Source organism: Meleagris gallopavo, chromosome 6, assembly GCF_905368555.1.
Source record: "Meleagris gallopavo chromosome 6, MGAL_WU_HG_1.1, whole genome shotgun sequence".
Taxonomy (NCBI): Eukaryota; Metazoa; Chordata; class Aves; order Galliformes; family Phasianidae; genus Meleagris; species Meleagris gallopavo.
The window spans coordinates 1,033,916-1,048,986 of NC_139409.1; the positions used below are offsets into that span (position 1 = coordinate 1,033,916).

General features: G+C 39.7%; 1 protein-coding gene across 3 annotated transcripts in view; it reads left to right on the top strand.

Annotated features, from left to right (window-relative positions):
- The window catches only part of MINDY4 (MINDY lysine 48 deubiquitinase 4), a 67,485-nt gene that overhangs the window by 20,857 nt on the left and 31,557 nt on the right, over window positions 1–15,071 (top strand). For all 3 annotated transcript variants that reach the window (XM_085226828.1, XM_010712224.4, XM_085226827.1), the window contains exons 8-13: window positions 522–638; window positions 2,148–2,236; window positions 5,350–5,451; window positions 6,633–6,696; window positions 8,128–8,193; window positions 8,757–8,824. In XM_085226828.1, the coding sequence (XP_085082954.1) occupies window positions 522–638; window positions 2,148–2,236; window positions 5,350–5,451; window positions 6,633–6,696; window positions 8,128–8,193; window positions 8,757–8,824 (506 nt within the window). The remainder of the gene's footprint in view (window positions 1–521; window positions 639–2,147; window positions 2,237–5,349; window positions 5,452–6,632; window positions 6,697–8,127; window positions 8,194–8,756; window positions 8,825–15,071) is intronic.

Below are 15,071 nucleotides of genomic sequence, written 5' to 3' on the forward strand. Positions count from 1 at the left end.
TGCAGTCACTCAGGGCCAAGATCTGAATTTGAATTTTGCCAGCAGACATAGGTAAATTTCTGAACAACGTTTGTCTTATTTCAGCAACTTTGACAAGCAAAATAGGCTTCTGCCTTTTCTGTGTGCTGTGTCCAGCAGGGTCCTCTTCTCACCTTTGTCAGCTATGAGTAGCCATCGCCCTTTTGCTGTAGCTTTGAGGCACTATTCTGTAATGCTTCCATGGGAAACTGCTCCAGCCAATCTGCCTAGACAGTTTCCTAGTGCTGAGCAATACACAGCATTATGAGCTGAAGTAATATTGCAGGAAAAGGAAAAAATTGTTCCGTTTCATTTGGGTGTTGCTATTTACAGTAAGTATAAAAGAGAAAAGGGTGGCTATAGTGAGTTAGTCATTACCCTGCCACACTCCGCCTTTCTTTCTTCAAATGACTGCTAGAAAACATTAGTGTATGTATATATTTGCTATTTATTTTTAAAATCATACATCTTTTCTCCTTCTTCTTCTTTTTTTTTTTTAATAGGAATTAAAAAATCTTCTGTTTGGCTCCAGTCTTTGTTGCTTCAGCGAAGAATGGAAAATACAGAGTTTTACATTTAATAACACACCTCAGTTAAAATATGGCATTGTACAAAAAAAGGTACTGTAAGTGAGCTTCTGAAAAAAAAAAGGGATCTTTGCTTTTTACACAAAGTTTACAGAGGCTGTGTGTTTTAGCAGTGAAAAAATAAGTCTTCTAAAGAGTCTTTGCTTTCTTTAGTGTTACTGCTTTCCACTGGATGATGTTACCTTGTCAAGTCTGCTAGGAGATTTGAGATGGAAGGAATCTACTGAAGACTATAGAATCACAGAATGGCTTAGGTTGGAGGGAACCTTCATCATCATCTAGTTCCAACCCTTCTGACCTGGTCTGGTTGCCAACCACCAGCTCAGATGCCCAGGGCCCCATCCATCCTGGCCTTGAGCACCTCCAGGGATGGGAAATCCTCTGCCACACCACACTCTGAGTAAAGAATTCCCCCCTCACATCTCAGCTAAATCTCCCCTCTTTTAGTGTAAATCTATTTCCCCTTGTCCTATCACTATCAGGCCATATAAAAAGTTGATCCCATTCCAGTCCCTTCCAACCACAACCATTCTCTCACTCAAGGAAATCAGAGGTGGTGCAGAATTGTCTATCTGCCACCTCGTTAACGCATGGAAATGAGTCTTGGTCATTCGGTGGAATCAGATGGGCTGGGTGGTTGGGAATAAGCGAGGAGAAGGAAATTCAATGCTATGCCATCCCACAGTCTTTCACGGCAGCCATTAATCTGTTTTCCACTACATTCAATGTTAATATGATATGTCTTGGTATTGTGATATTTCCAACATAAAGGATTTGAAGATTTAAGTTTCCTTTATTTTCTTTATTTTCTCTCTTCTGCAGTGGAATAACTGCAGATGAAGAGAGGTATACATAAAACTGAAAATCTTTCATTAATGATAGAAGTGGGAATTTGAGGGAAGGCATGGTGCTCAGAGAATTTTAAAGGGCAAGGCTAAATTTTGTCCTTCAGAAAAGTCAAGTTTGTTTTTTCTCTAGAAATGAAGGTAGTTCTTTTCTCATAGGGATCGGAACATCTTTTGTTTGTTTGCATGAGCACAGAGCAGGCTTAAAAAAGCAACTTTCCTTTCACAGAATCATAGACCCACCAAGGTTGGAAAAGACCTACAAGATCATCCAGTCCAACCATCCACCTATCACCAATAGTTCTCACTAAAATATTCTCTTTGATATTATACTCACTTTCATATTATAGAATCATATAGAATCACAGAATTGTTAAGGTTGGAAAAGACCTCTAAGCCCATCTAATCCAACCATCCACCTACCACCCATACTAGCTACTGACCCATGCCAGTGTGGCAAGTTCTAAGTATTTTCTGGGAAAATAGATGTGAAGCACACTACCAGTCAGTAATTCTGATTTTCAGTGGCTCGCAAAAAACAGAGAGCAACAGAGAGCATTGCAAAGTCATGGATGGAAAGAGAGAGATTAAAGGATGGATGAAGCCTGAATGGAATCACGTGGCTTGCAGACTATTTTCTCCAGCGTCAAACAGTGCAAGGTGTTTTGTTAATGGAGTGTCCAACTGTTCCTCTCAGGGTGGCCCATGTGGAGTACTGGCAGCAGTTCAAGCTTGTGTTCTACAGCAGCTTATCTTTGGAGACAGTAACAGAAATAAGGATGCTCGGTAAGTCAGCAACTGGCACAAGTAATTTCCATACAGAAGTGTAAGAGGATTTTCTGTTTTGCAGCCCCTCAGGAACCTTTTGGAGTTTGGACTTAACAGAGCTTTTCTTTATTTCTGGTAGAGAAAGAAAGTAGAGTATGAATTTTGTATTTAGTTTTCTTCTAAGTGTAGTGGTGTCATTGAACATCGAGATTCCACGGAGATATGATTTCAAAGCAAATGCAATCAGGATTTGGAAGGCCATGAAATTCATACAATTTTTGACACTAAGAATCTCAAGAAGGGTGGAATTTGAAAGTTAGAGCTTTCTCTTTTTTTCTTGTTTGATCTTTCACGTCAATATGAATTAGTTGTTTGGGCTGTGTTCATCGATAATGGAAAGAAATGGGTGCATTTGTCATCATCTCTCTACAGCAGATGGGATGGGAGGTGACAATTAACCAAAGCTTTATTGGGGCCTGAGGGGTCTGCTCAGGTGTCCATACCCAGGAGTGGTTGTGGCAGGCAGACCTGCAGTGAGATGCTTAGTAAGGCATTGGAGACATTAAAAACCAGACTTACAGACTTAGAATAAAACATTTGCTATCATAGAATCATAGAATGACTGAGTTGGAAGGGACTATGATTGTTAGTATTGTTGTTGCAGGGTAATAATGGCTCTGATTGCTTTCATACCCCCAAACAGAAGTCCAAATGAATGAGATACTAAGAATTAATCTCCTGAAGATCACCTGCTGCTTGAGCTCACCTCCACTTAGTTACACTGGTAAACCCACTGAGTCAGTGGTATAATACATGAGCAGAGTGTTATGTCAGCTCATGGTTAGGGCTAGGGTTAGGTTAGCTGACCCTACGTTGGCTAAATTCTATGGTGTTACATAGTTTAATTCTTTCTTCTTCCATTCATTTCTTTCAGAACATCACATTTTTCTGTAATTCATCTAAACAGAGCATGCTCTTTAAATTAACCAACGGTGCTTCCCAAATGCATTAAAAGCCATGCCAGTACTTGGGGCGCTTTCTCTAGACTTCAGTCAGTGAAATTTTGACAAAATCTATATACGCTTTTTTTTTTCTTTTTTTAAAGAGGATACAGAGATCATCCCTGAGAGGTATTGAGGAAAACTTTGCTGCTAGTAAAGGCAGAAGCTTTTCAGACTTTTCAGCTGGTAATATATCAACTCAGAGGATACCTGCTGGTTGGTGCACAAATGAGTAGAGCAGCAGTTTTTATTCCAATTCAGTAGAGTTTTCAATGCAGAATCATGGTCATGTCCATGAGAAAACTCATGAAAGAAAATCAATCTATATTGCTGATGGTTAAAATTAAGAGTTCATTTCAGTTTGGAGGGCAGCCATTGGCCATCTGCTTCTTGATCTGCCTGAGCCTCAGACTGCCCTCAGTAACACCCTGAGAGCTGCTCACTGTTTGCTCTTTCATCACAATGAAGTCATGTTAAATGCTGGAGAATCGTGTAGCACCCAGATAAGTGGGCTGAAGCTAGGTTGCTTTATTTGACCATGAGTGTCCCAATGCATGCCAGCTACAACCTGCCCTGAGTACTTGGCAATATTTGCCTCTCTTTTTTCTTTCCTCTTGTTACGCACGTGGTTTTAAAGTACTTTGTTTTACATATTTTGTATATGAAAAATGCTGCTGTGGTATGATGAAAGTCCCCAGTGGACTTTGAGTTGGCAGCTGAGATCTTGGTTTATCTTTGTGTGCAGAAATGCTAAAAGTTTCCAGGTCTTAAAAACGAATAGCAAGACAGGCTGTTTTATTCATGAGATAAACAGATCTTTCTTATGATGAGTTTGCCATGGGCAGAAACTCTTAGGCAGGCAGAAAGACAGGGCAGTCTCAGAGCTTGAAATCAGAGGATCTATATTCCTTTCTAATTCTAACCTACATTTTCCACCCGTGACGATTCTATGATTCTATGATTTTCAAAGTACTGGCTGCTTCGTGGTAAGTGTTTGACTTGAGAGTTCTTCATGGTTCAAGAGGTAATTACCACAAATCCTTATTATTCTGCTACCTCTTCTGCTACAAATCAATTATAAATGGATTGAGTTGAAATAACTTCCTATGCTTCCCATATATTTGGATGTCTGTGCCAGAACACAGGCAGAAATAACAGAAAATTGTGATTTATTTTTTGCTTGAAAACCGTCACCATCATTATTTCCCAAATCTCACATCCTTCAGATGTGGAAGTATTTTCTAAACGAACATCATACTCAGGCTTGAAAAGATGCTTTTTTTGTTTGTTTCTTTGGTGATTTTTGTACGTTCTTTTAATTATTGGATCTTTTTACTCATGTGCTGGGAACGGGTTCTGACATCATCTCTCATGCTCGTAAAACCCTGGGACTGAAAATATCTGAATTTCAAGAATGGCCGTTCTGGAAGTCAGCAGAGAAAAATCCATTTCTGCAAAGCACAGTGTTTATTGTGAATGGCATTTTAGTTAAGTTTTAATAGTAGGTAGGAGCATCACAGTGTAGACTTGAAGACAATAGTTAAGAAGTCAAAGCTCAAGGATGAAATTAAATATGAAGGCCTTTATAAACTAGAATTCAGATATTAATGTATAAAACATTCCTAATAGAGTTGCATCTCCCTGCTTAGAGCCCTTGAGGTGCTGAATGGCAGCACCAAGCCCTCCCATCGCTGGCTCAGTCCACTGCTGGGTAGTCCTGCTGCTGCATGCACAGGGAATGCTCTCGTGGCATCTCATGCAGATGACTGTGCCCTAAGGATGGGATGCAACTGCTCCTGGTGTGTCTTGTCAGGAACTGCAGTGGCTTGCTGTTCAACTCAAAGGATTTTTGGAATTTAGAACTTGGAGCTGTCTAACTATCTTGGCGATAGAAGCAATTGAAATACTTAGATGGCAATTTTCCAAGGCAGTTTGCTGGATCCTCCTTATTAGCATTAGCATTACAACACCTGGATAGTCTCTAAAAAAGTGCTTTTGTTCATATATCAATTGCTAAAAACCTGTCATGAACCTGTGCACGCTGTGGCTGGGGCACTTTGCCCTCATGTGAGTAAGCTCTGTGATACACACTTTGGTGCTTTTCCATTTCTTGCTTTTCCTGGACTACAGCTGTCTCCAGCCCTCAGAAGCTCACAGGACCAAATGCCTCACCATGGCTATTGCAGACATCTTGTGGCGTGCAGGAAGCAATGAAAAAGCAGTTGTGGCACTGTAAGTAGGAGAAGCAGCTTCAGTTACGTGATGCTCTTATAATTGTGTCTGTTTAGTATGTACGAAGTTCACAAAATGGAAGTTCATAAAGATCACAGAACCATAGAATGGTTTGAGTTGGATGGGATCTCTGAAGGCCAGCTGGTCCAAATCCCTGCAGTGCACAGGGACACCCACAGCTCCATCAGTGCTCACAGCCCATCCCGTCTGTGGGTGTCTGCAGGGATGGCACCACCACCTCTCACTGCAACCTGTGCAGCACCTCACCACCCTTAGTCTGTTAAATTCTTCCTTATATCCATCTAAATCTCCCCTCTTTTAGATTGAAGCCATTTCCCCTTGTCCTATCACACAGACCTTCCTACAGTCAGTCCCCTTCCCTCTTACAGCCCCTTTAGGTACTGAAGGCTGCTCTCAGCTCTCCCCGCAGCCTTCCCTCCTCCACCTGCACAGCCCCAGCTCTCAGCCTGTCCTCATTTCATTGTTCCATCCTGGGATCATTTCTGTGGTCCTCAAGATGTATTTATGCAGCGTGAAATGGGTGAGGAAGAAATACAAAAGGCCATCTTTGCTGTTCCAACTGAAGTTACTGAAGGGAGTTACTGAATGCTGCAGTATATTTTCACATAAACCAGGTTTTGTGAGAAGAGATCATTTATTTTATTAGAACAACCAAGACTGATGAAAAAGTGAGAACAGACAGCCTTCTGGAGGCTTCTGGGCACTGAAGCTCTTCAAACCTGAAATAGAAGCCAGCAAATTCAGAGACATTTCCAGTGATATTTTGAGTGTTTTCTGCCTATAAAATATTTCCTCTGATGCTACTGTACATCTGTTCTGCTGCTTCTCTTTTAATGTCACTGCTCTCATATTCCTTCCCAATAAAAATTGGCGTTAATATCTTAAACCTATATTTATCCTCCTTCTTGACAGAGAAACTTGTAATTTATATTAAATAAAGGGAGCACAGTTAAAGATGTTTCATCAATAAAAGTTCATGGAATACCCAACATGCACTCATTGTGCATGAGGTTGTCTTTAAAAAAACAAAAATTAGTCATTGAAGTAATAGTACCAAATCTTTGGTTTGTAATTCAGTTCATATAAGGTTTTGGTTTCTCTTTAATGTGATTTTGATCCTTTTAACATGAACTTTGGTTTTGTTTGCATGTTCTCTTTAGGCCGTCAGGAAGACAGCAGTTCACTCCCATAGGAAAATATAAGGCAGATGGAATCTTAGAAACTGTAAGGCTCTGTGTAACTCGTGCTCACATTTTCCCTATATCCTTTTTGTAGCTTTTCTTGCTTTAGTACAATGAATCCAATTTCTGTGTATCCCTTAAGTGTTTTAAAACCTTTAATATTACAGTAGTCAGTCGTGATCCAAAAACCAATAGGAAATCACAGAACCTGGTAGTTTATCTGGCTCCGAACCATCCCACTGTCTGTGGACAACTGGGCTCTCTGAAGTCCTTTTTGTTGCATCTGCCTTCCAAGCTTGTAAACTCTGCCTAATTTTGGTGGTATGCAGTAAAAATTGAAAGTGGATCCTTTCGGGTCAGCTAGCACAGCCATGAACATCAAGAGACAGTATTTTCTTCTCGTGTTTTATACAGAATTCCTCGCCTTTTTTTTTCCCCCAGTTGCTCCAAATGGCAAAATACTTTCCAGTTGTGTCTTTGTTTCCATCTGAAGCCCTCAAATGGCTTTGTAAACATTGATGACACATTGATTGAGGCCAGGCTTCAGTGGTTTAAGGAAATATTACTGGCCTCCTAAATGGAGGAGCAAAGGTACCAACTGTATTTCAGAACCAGTTTTGAAACAACTGGAAGTGAAAAACTGAGTAAATGCAACTGATGCAGCACAAAACCTTAGCTGTAATGTGCTCTTACAAAAGAAAAGCAGTATTCTTTAATACATTAAAATGATTTTGAGCTACTGCTCATTTCGGAGTGCAAATAACAGCATGGTGCTGCATCAAAATACTGGTTATCAAAGCTCGTGTGGGCACAGCCACAGTGAAATAGTGGTGGAAAGGAAACTCCAGATAGAGCCAGGGATATGGTCAGTCATGTATCATGGAATCATCGAGTGGCTTAGGTTGGAAGGGACCTTATGGATCCTTGAGCTCCAGCCTCAGCTGTGGGCAGGGCTGCCAACACTATTTCATCTTTACTGCATAAATCTATCACTGCTGACAAAATGGGAAGATGCAAAAACAGACAAAGAGCTTGGAAGGAAGGGCTGGGAGCTGTAAACTCTCCTGAAGTTCATGTGATGTTTGAGTATATGTGGGGGAATTCTCTGAGCAATAAGAAGGGCTCTGATAGAGGTCTGCTATAAACAGTTCACCCCATGGGTGCAGCCTCCTGGGCTGCTTGCTGCTTCTGAGGTTTCATGGTTGTTCTAAGAATTGTTTTGCATTGCATGGAATTGAAGCAAGCTGATGGCTTGAGAACTTAAAAACAGCAAGAGGCAGCATTTAACCACCATACAGCATTTAACCAAGTAACAGCAGTAAGGGGTAGATCTCCTTAGATTTTTATACCACTTTATGTTAGTTGAAAACCTTCTAGTCAGATCTAAAGTTTTGCCTGCTTTCCCTCAGCTGTTGTGTTTCAGAATGAATTGCTGCTATTTCAGGTGTTTTTTTTTCCTTCTGTTTCCTTCCAGCTAATCCTGCATAGTGCCACAAGATATGAAGATCTGATTATACTTCTTCAGCAGAATATTCACCAGGTATCACGTGTTCAGCTGCCAATCTTCACGTATTTAACAATCTCATGATGGCTTCTGAATGTAATTTCTAACAGCGTTTTCTGTCAGCCAACTGAAGGTAGAATCATAGAACCGTAGAACCACCAATGTTGGAGATCTCCAAGATCATCCAGTCCAACTGTCCACCAACCAGTAGAACTACTGGTTCTACTAAACCACATCCCTCACTACAACATCTGAACATTTCTTGAACACCTCCAGGGTCAGTGACTCCACCACCTCCTAATATCCAACTTGAACATCCCCTGGTGCAATTTGAGGCCTTTCATTCTCATCGTGTTCATCACTAGTTACACAGGAGAAGAGACCGATCCCCACCTCTCCACAACCTCCTTTCAGACAGTTGTAGAGAACAATAATGTCTCCCCAGCACACACCTTGCATTTTAACAAGTAGAGCAAAAAAGAAAAGCGGTTTTTGCATAATTGAGAACCGTTCTTTCCACTTTCAGTTTGATTTACGTTTCTTTAGGATCGGGCTTAATAACGTGTGCAACAAAGTGAATACAATTCTTTCTTTTTCAGTTTGAAATTGGTCCCTGTGGGTGCATCCTTCTGACCGTGTCCGTCATCTTATCGAGATCCATCAATCTGTGAGTGCCTTTGTATCTAATTTCATTAACTACAAAGAACTTCATTAACTAACTTCATTAACTACGAGATGTGCAAAGCAGCCATGGTGTACTTAAATCTCTTTTTTCAGTATCTTGATGTTTATTCTGATAAATACACAGATGTTACAGTTGTGATTTGCACAGTTAATCTTGGCTTTTGCTGTTGTGAGTTTGAGATCAGACTTCAAATAGATCTTTATTGTGACTCCAATATGGAGGGAATTAGGGACACAGGGCATAAACACGAGGTAAGGACAACATGTATCTATCAGCTCATCTACTCTTGTCTTCTGCTATCAGAGGAGTGATATTTTACAGAAACAAAGCTTATCTCATGCCACTTTAACGATGGAAGATTTTATTTTTTTGCCACTGCTCCTCTAAAATCTCCTTAAGACTCTCATTATTAATCAGTAGAAATTGTTTCAATTCCGCGTTCAGTTTCTTCATGACTAAATTTATGTCCTATTTGCTGTTCAGACAGTATCTCTGCAAATTATTGCTCCACATCCTGCTGTTCCTGTCAACACAGGAACAGCCACACTTGGTCAGACCAAAGGTCCATCTGCCCAACAGCTCATGGTAGTTGCATATAAAAAGATGATGAGTAACGGGAGGAGCATAGAGGGATCTCTACCTGTGACATTTCTGCCCATGTGCTTACCTTTGGTAATTTGCTTTCTTTTTCAAGTCTGAATGAACACAGCTCTGGAATTGCTTGACAGACTACAAATGGGTTGCATGTGATGATCAATACTCTCCCATTTTTAGCACAGCATCTTTTTGTCTGATATACTGCAGTACTGTTTAACTTCTTGCTGCCCTGAAATCTACAAAGAATTGTTTCTCGTTTCTTCTCTGCAATGTCCAGATAATGTTTTTTGCTTCTGCCAAACCAAATGTTAATTCAGTGAAGCCGAAGCAATGTTTTTTTCCTGTCCTTTATACTTCTTACATACTGTCTTGAATGAGTTCTGTGCACAAGAAAATATTGTGCACAGAATGAATCCGTTCAGATTACAGAATGGACTGGGGCTTCCAGATGTTATCTGTTCTAACGTTTCTCCACACCACAGTCGAAAACAGCAGACTTCAGAGATCTTTAATATTTTCCTCTTCATCCGTTCAGGAAACAACATGATTGATGGGGCCCTGGACAGTCTGATCTGGTGGTTGGCAGCCCTGCCCACAGCAGGGAGGGGCTGGAAATCCATGATCTTGGAGGACACAACCATTCTATGGTTCTATGATTCTATGATTCTGTTCCTGGTTCTTTAGCAGAGACTCCCATATCCTGTGGGATTTCTGATACACTAGGTAGCCTTGGTTAATTTTTACTTTGAATGGTGTAGTTGTGCTACTTTATATTTTCTCTCTCCATCTCTCTGTTCCCTCTATGTGTGTATACACACAGCCATATATACAAACGTGGTATTGACTCTGTTAAAGTGGCAGTGATCCACTCCTGACGTGACTCCACTTTAAGCATCAGCTCTAAGGTAGCTGCCAGTGCTCTGTCTTAGCAGCTGAAAGCAGACTGCTTCAGGTATTTGTCTTTTTGGCTGGGCTGAACCACTCACTTGTGATGCCCCAGTTTCTCCATTGATGATGATGGTAAAGGCTATAGCGTGAAATTCCTCAGGAAGATGTTTTTAGATGATTGTAATTAAATCTGGTCTGAATTTACTGATGTAGACATGCTGACCTCTAAGGGGTAGTCGTTCAAGCAGCCTCTTTTAAATATTCCCCGAGATTTCCTCTAGGACAGTTGTGCTTCCTTGCTAGTCTGTTTGGTTGGCTGTTTTTTTACATATTGAATGGATTTCTTTGGTGCAGTGAATCTCAGGGTGGAGCAGAATCTGAAAGTTTCCTCCATTTTGTCAAATTCTACTTCTGTAACAATCTTGTAGAATTATCTGCAAGTGAAAAGAGCTGCTCCTTGACAACTTGTGATGATAACTGACATGAAAAGAGCAGCTGCACTTGAAAGCAGCACAGGTTTGATGTGTGTAAATTGAATGATGCTTTTATTTCTTGCATCACTGCATTGTCTTGAAAATAAATAACCATTTAGTCCAAGTTTGATTTGATTTTGCTTATACAGTTGCTCACCCACGGAGCCTCCTAAAAGCATTCACAGATACCTTATTATTTTTTTTTGTTTTGCTGACATTTCTTCCTTTCTTTTGCTTACAGTAACACTGCATGTCACTGGCTTAGCTCCTTTTTGGCACTCTGGTGTGAATGATGTGGAAATTTTATAAAACATGTAATTACTCTCATTTTTCTAAGCTAGTTAGAGCAGAGAGGTATCATTAGTAAAGGGATTTGAGCAAGGAAGAGTGTTTGTCACCTAGGAGAGTTCTCAAAAGCAGCAGTGTTCCTAATTGCTACTGATTGCATTGCTTTACTCGTTACAAAATGGTAAATGCTTTTTTATAATATAATCAAAGAGGTTATTTTTCCCATCACCTCTCAATTGTTAAGAGGCTCATTATGACAAGGCCAGTCAGTCATCTGTGATTACATTTCATGTCTAAACTAAACACGGAAATTTGCATTTTTAGGTATCTAAATATTTTAGAAAGTCTGGTTGACAATGGCTGAGTTGTTTACAAAGTGTTCTCTTTTGAGTACGAATCGTGACTTTCTTACAGGAATTTGTCTTAAAGACCAATTCCTCTTCTTGCTTGGAACACCACATCGGTGCCTATCTTTTGTTTACATGAAACAGGGATTTTTCTCTGTTCCTGGATACAGTGGAATGTGTCTGCAGCCTTTGTGTAAGACTTATTTAGAAGTGCAAACCAAGCTTCACTTATGTAATCTGCAGTAATAGATTTGAATAGCTGTGTCATAGTACTTCTCTTTGGATATTGCAAGTATTGAGACAGATAACTCTGCTCGTATCATCCAAAAATATGTACCATTTAGTGGGTGTTACAGGCATTGTGAGTAACTATTTACATACTTGGCATAGCTCTGGATGAGTATTTGAAGACAAGTAGAGTTGGTTTAAGTAATGGAATTTTCACCCAGCAGTTGATCTTTCTGGGATGTTTTTCATTTCAGCCTTTCAAGAGAAAAAACATTTCTAAAAAAATCAGAAATGCCAAGTTTTGATTTTTCTGATTTTTGCATGCACATTCAAATGAAAATGCTAGGACCTTCATTTAATTTTTGTTAAGAAATTGGCATATTTCTGATTCTCGAATCAAGATAAAATGCTTCAGTTTGTCCCTTCAATGTTGGTAAGCAAGGTCCTAGGTAAATCTTACTTCTATAATTAATTGGCATTCTTATAAGAAAATGGAAGGCTAATGACAAAATTGTATTAAACTATGGTTATCATAAAGCAGTATTGTTTAAGAGGCAGAGATGTTTCCAACCAAAACTAAACAAAGATGTGCACTTGGTTCAACAAAAAGAAGGGCATTTTAATTAATGGATACTGAAATGTTTCTTTCTGACAGTAACACTCTTCCTGATATTTTCCACCCCATGAATATTGACTTGAACTTTCAGTCTAAAACATAATTAGAAGGAAAAAATAATACATTATTTTTTTTCATGGTGAGGAAGCATCTATGGCAGCTTAAAAGACAGAGCGCTGAACGATGAGTTGTGTGAAATGAAAGAGGAGTACCAAGTGCTGTTCAACCCATCAAGAACTGATCTGAAAAGGGGCTGCAGGATCATGAAACCTCAAAGCTTTTAGGTGATGGAGACTTCCTTAGAGCAGTCAAATCTGAGAGCAGGTGCTTCCCTGAGAGCAGATGGCAGACAGCGTGCACTTGTGATCCTGCCAAATAGAAAGATGGGGTGAATTGCTGATAGGCTGTTCCTATCTTTTTGCTTCGACTTCAAAGACAGACTGACTGGCTTAGACTCCTATTTCTTAGATTCTTGATATTCTCAGTGTAACGATCTGTTTTGCTTATCTTCATTTACATTCTATGGACATATTTGCTTCTAGGCACCCTTCATGCTCAAACAAAAATAAAGAAAGAAAAAAAAAGAAAAAGATTGTAATTCGTTTGACTTGCACCACATGTCTACCTTAGAATGAGATAAATAATCTCTTAAAATGCTGTTCTCTCCTTTACTAACAAGACAATGTAAATGACTTACTGAAGTAGAGGCTCTACACTAGGAAAGTCGTGTAGTCAAACAAATTTAATAAATGGGAGGTGAAATGCAGTGAAAATAAAATTAAAAATAATAAATATAATAATATACAATATACAATATAATAATAAAGGAAAGCATTATTTAGGATGAAAAAAGTGTCTCAACTATACTAACCAAGTGATGGGCTTTAGATATGCTGTTATGTAAAATGGGAGAAATTTCTGGCACCATTACTAGTAATTCTCTGAAAATATCACTCCTGTTTTCTATGATAGCCAAAAAAAAAAGAGCGAATGTATTGGGAGTTGAGGTGATAAGAGAACATAATAAAATCTCAGTAGTGTATTTGCAGAAATGTAGACTTGTCTCCCCAGGCTGGTGAAGACACAGTAGAACTCAAACACATTGGAAAGACATGAACGAGAAAATTTCCCTTTCTTCTGGAGTCACCATCCTGGAAGTGTTCAGGGAATGTTTGGATGTGATGCTAAGGGACATGGTTTAGTGTGGAAATACTGGTGGTAGGCAGATGGTTGATCTTGGAGATCTCTACCAACCTTGGTGATTCTGTGATCTGTGAGTAGCTTTTGTGTGAGCACAGATTAATTCTTTTCTCTATAGTATTGGAAAGGGACAGCTTGGATGTGATAAAAGTGTAGGGATCCTTGATAAGGTTGGACAAGGAATAACATGATTTTTTGCAGAGTCCAGATGTTTGGCTGTCATGGAAATGATCACACCTCGTATTTAAAACAAACTGTGCTACTTCTTCATCCACAGCATAAGTAACTTCCAGTGCTGGGAGATCAGGAAGCTGGCAGTATGAAGAAGTTCACATAAATTTAGAGAAGTGATGGGAAGGTGCACGCTTCCCTTAAGCCCTCCCTGTGCCCCAGTTTTCTGTTCTGCCTTGCTGCTTGCTGCTGCTGGCTGGGCGCTGGGTTAGCCTGGCGTTGGCCTGGCTCTATGCTTTTTACATTGCTGCTGATTTATTTCTTGTAAATGGAAATTCCAGATTTCAGCCAGCTCTGTCGGGCAGTTGCTCTAAATCACTGAAACTCAAAGTATTTTTATGGAAGGGGCACAGACAGCCAGGAAAGGCAGAGTTTTGCACTGCTTTGTAGATTTTGTTAATGAGTTTGTCATACTCTGCACGCTAATGATCAGCATTGGTAGAACTGATAACGAATGGCCAAAGAGGAGTGAGAATTCCTGAGGAAGTTGCTCAGAACGTGCTGTTGTTTCTGGTACAGGAAGGAATGCTGGTCACTAACAATTGTAATTGTAATTTTTTTTTTAAACAACCAATGATGAAACAAAAAACAGTTGGAGTTGTTGTATGAGGAGCTGATCTTTCTGAACATGAAAAATACTTACATCTCCATCTTAAGATCCACAAGATATTTTCCATGTAGCTGGAAAGACTGAGCTAGAGCAGGCAGTAAGCTTACATGGATACCATCCCATCACATCTAGAACTTTGTACCTTCTGAATCTGAATTTTTTTTTAATCAGTAAAAAAAGCTTTGGTATATTGGGATGCGGCTGTTTTTCATCTGTTCATCAGAAAGCCCTTACATCTCTGCCTCTTACCGACCAGAAACATTGCCCATTGTCATCGCCACAATTTGCTTGATCAACGTAATAACTTCATTGAATAAAATTCTCTTTACAAGAACCTACTAGAGCTAAGGAAATGCCTTAAATTCCTCTGTGGAAAAACAGTGTATTGCCATTTTCAAGCTACCTTCATGAACTTAGAGCTTCTGCTGAAGCACAGACCCGTGCTAAGCACAAATATGCTGACCACTACGATCAGAGCAGTGTTTGCAGTCTGTTTCGTTGCCTCCTGCATGGATACTTTATCATTTGCTGATAGCAGATGGCAAATGTAGTGCTGCAGTCAGCACTGGTCATTTGGTTATCTTTTCATTTTTTCTCTCAAGTGTTTGCGTGAGAATAAAGAAAGCAAGGGCACTATCTATAAAGAAAAGAAAGTGCAATTTTGCAAGTTGAGAGGCGTTTGAGTGCTTTATTAATAATGGCCACTAATAAACCTAGGAAAATATGCATCCATGCATCTTTCTTTTTTTTT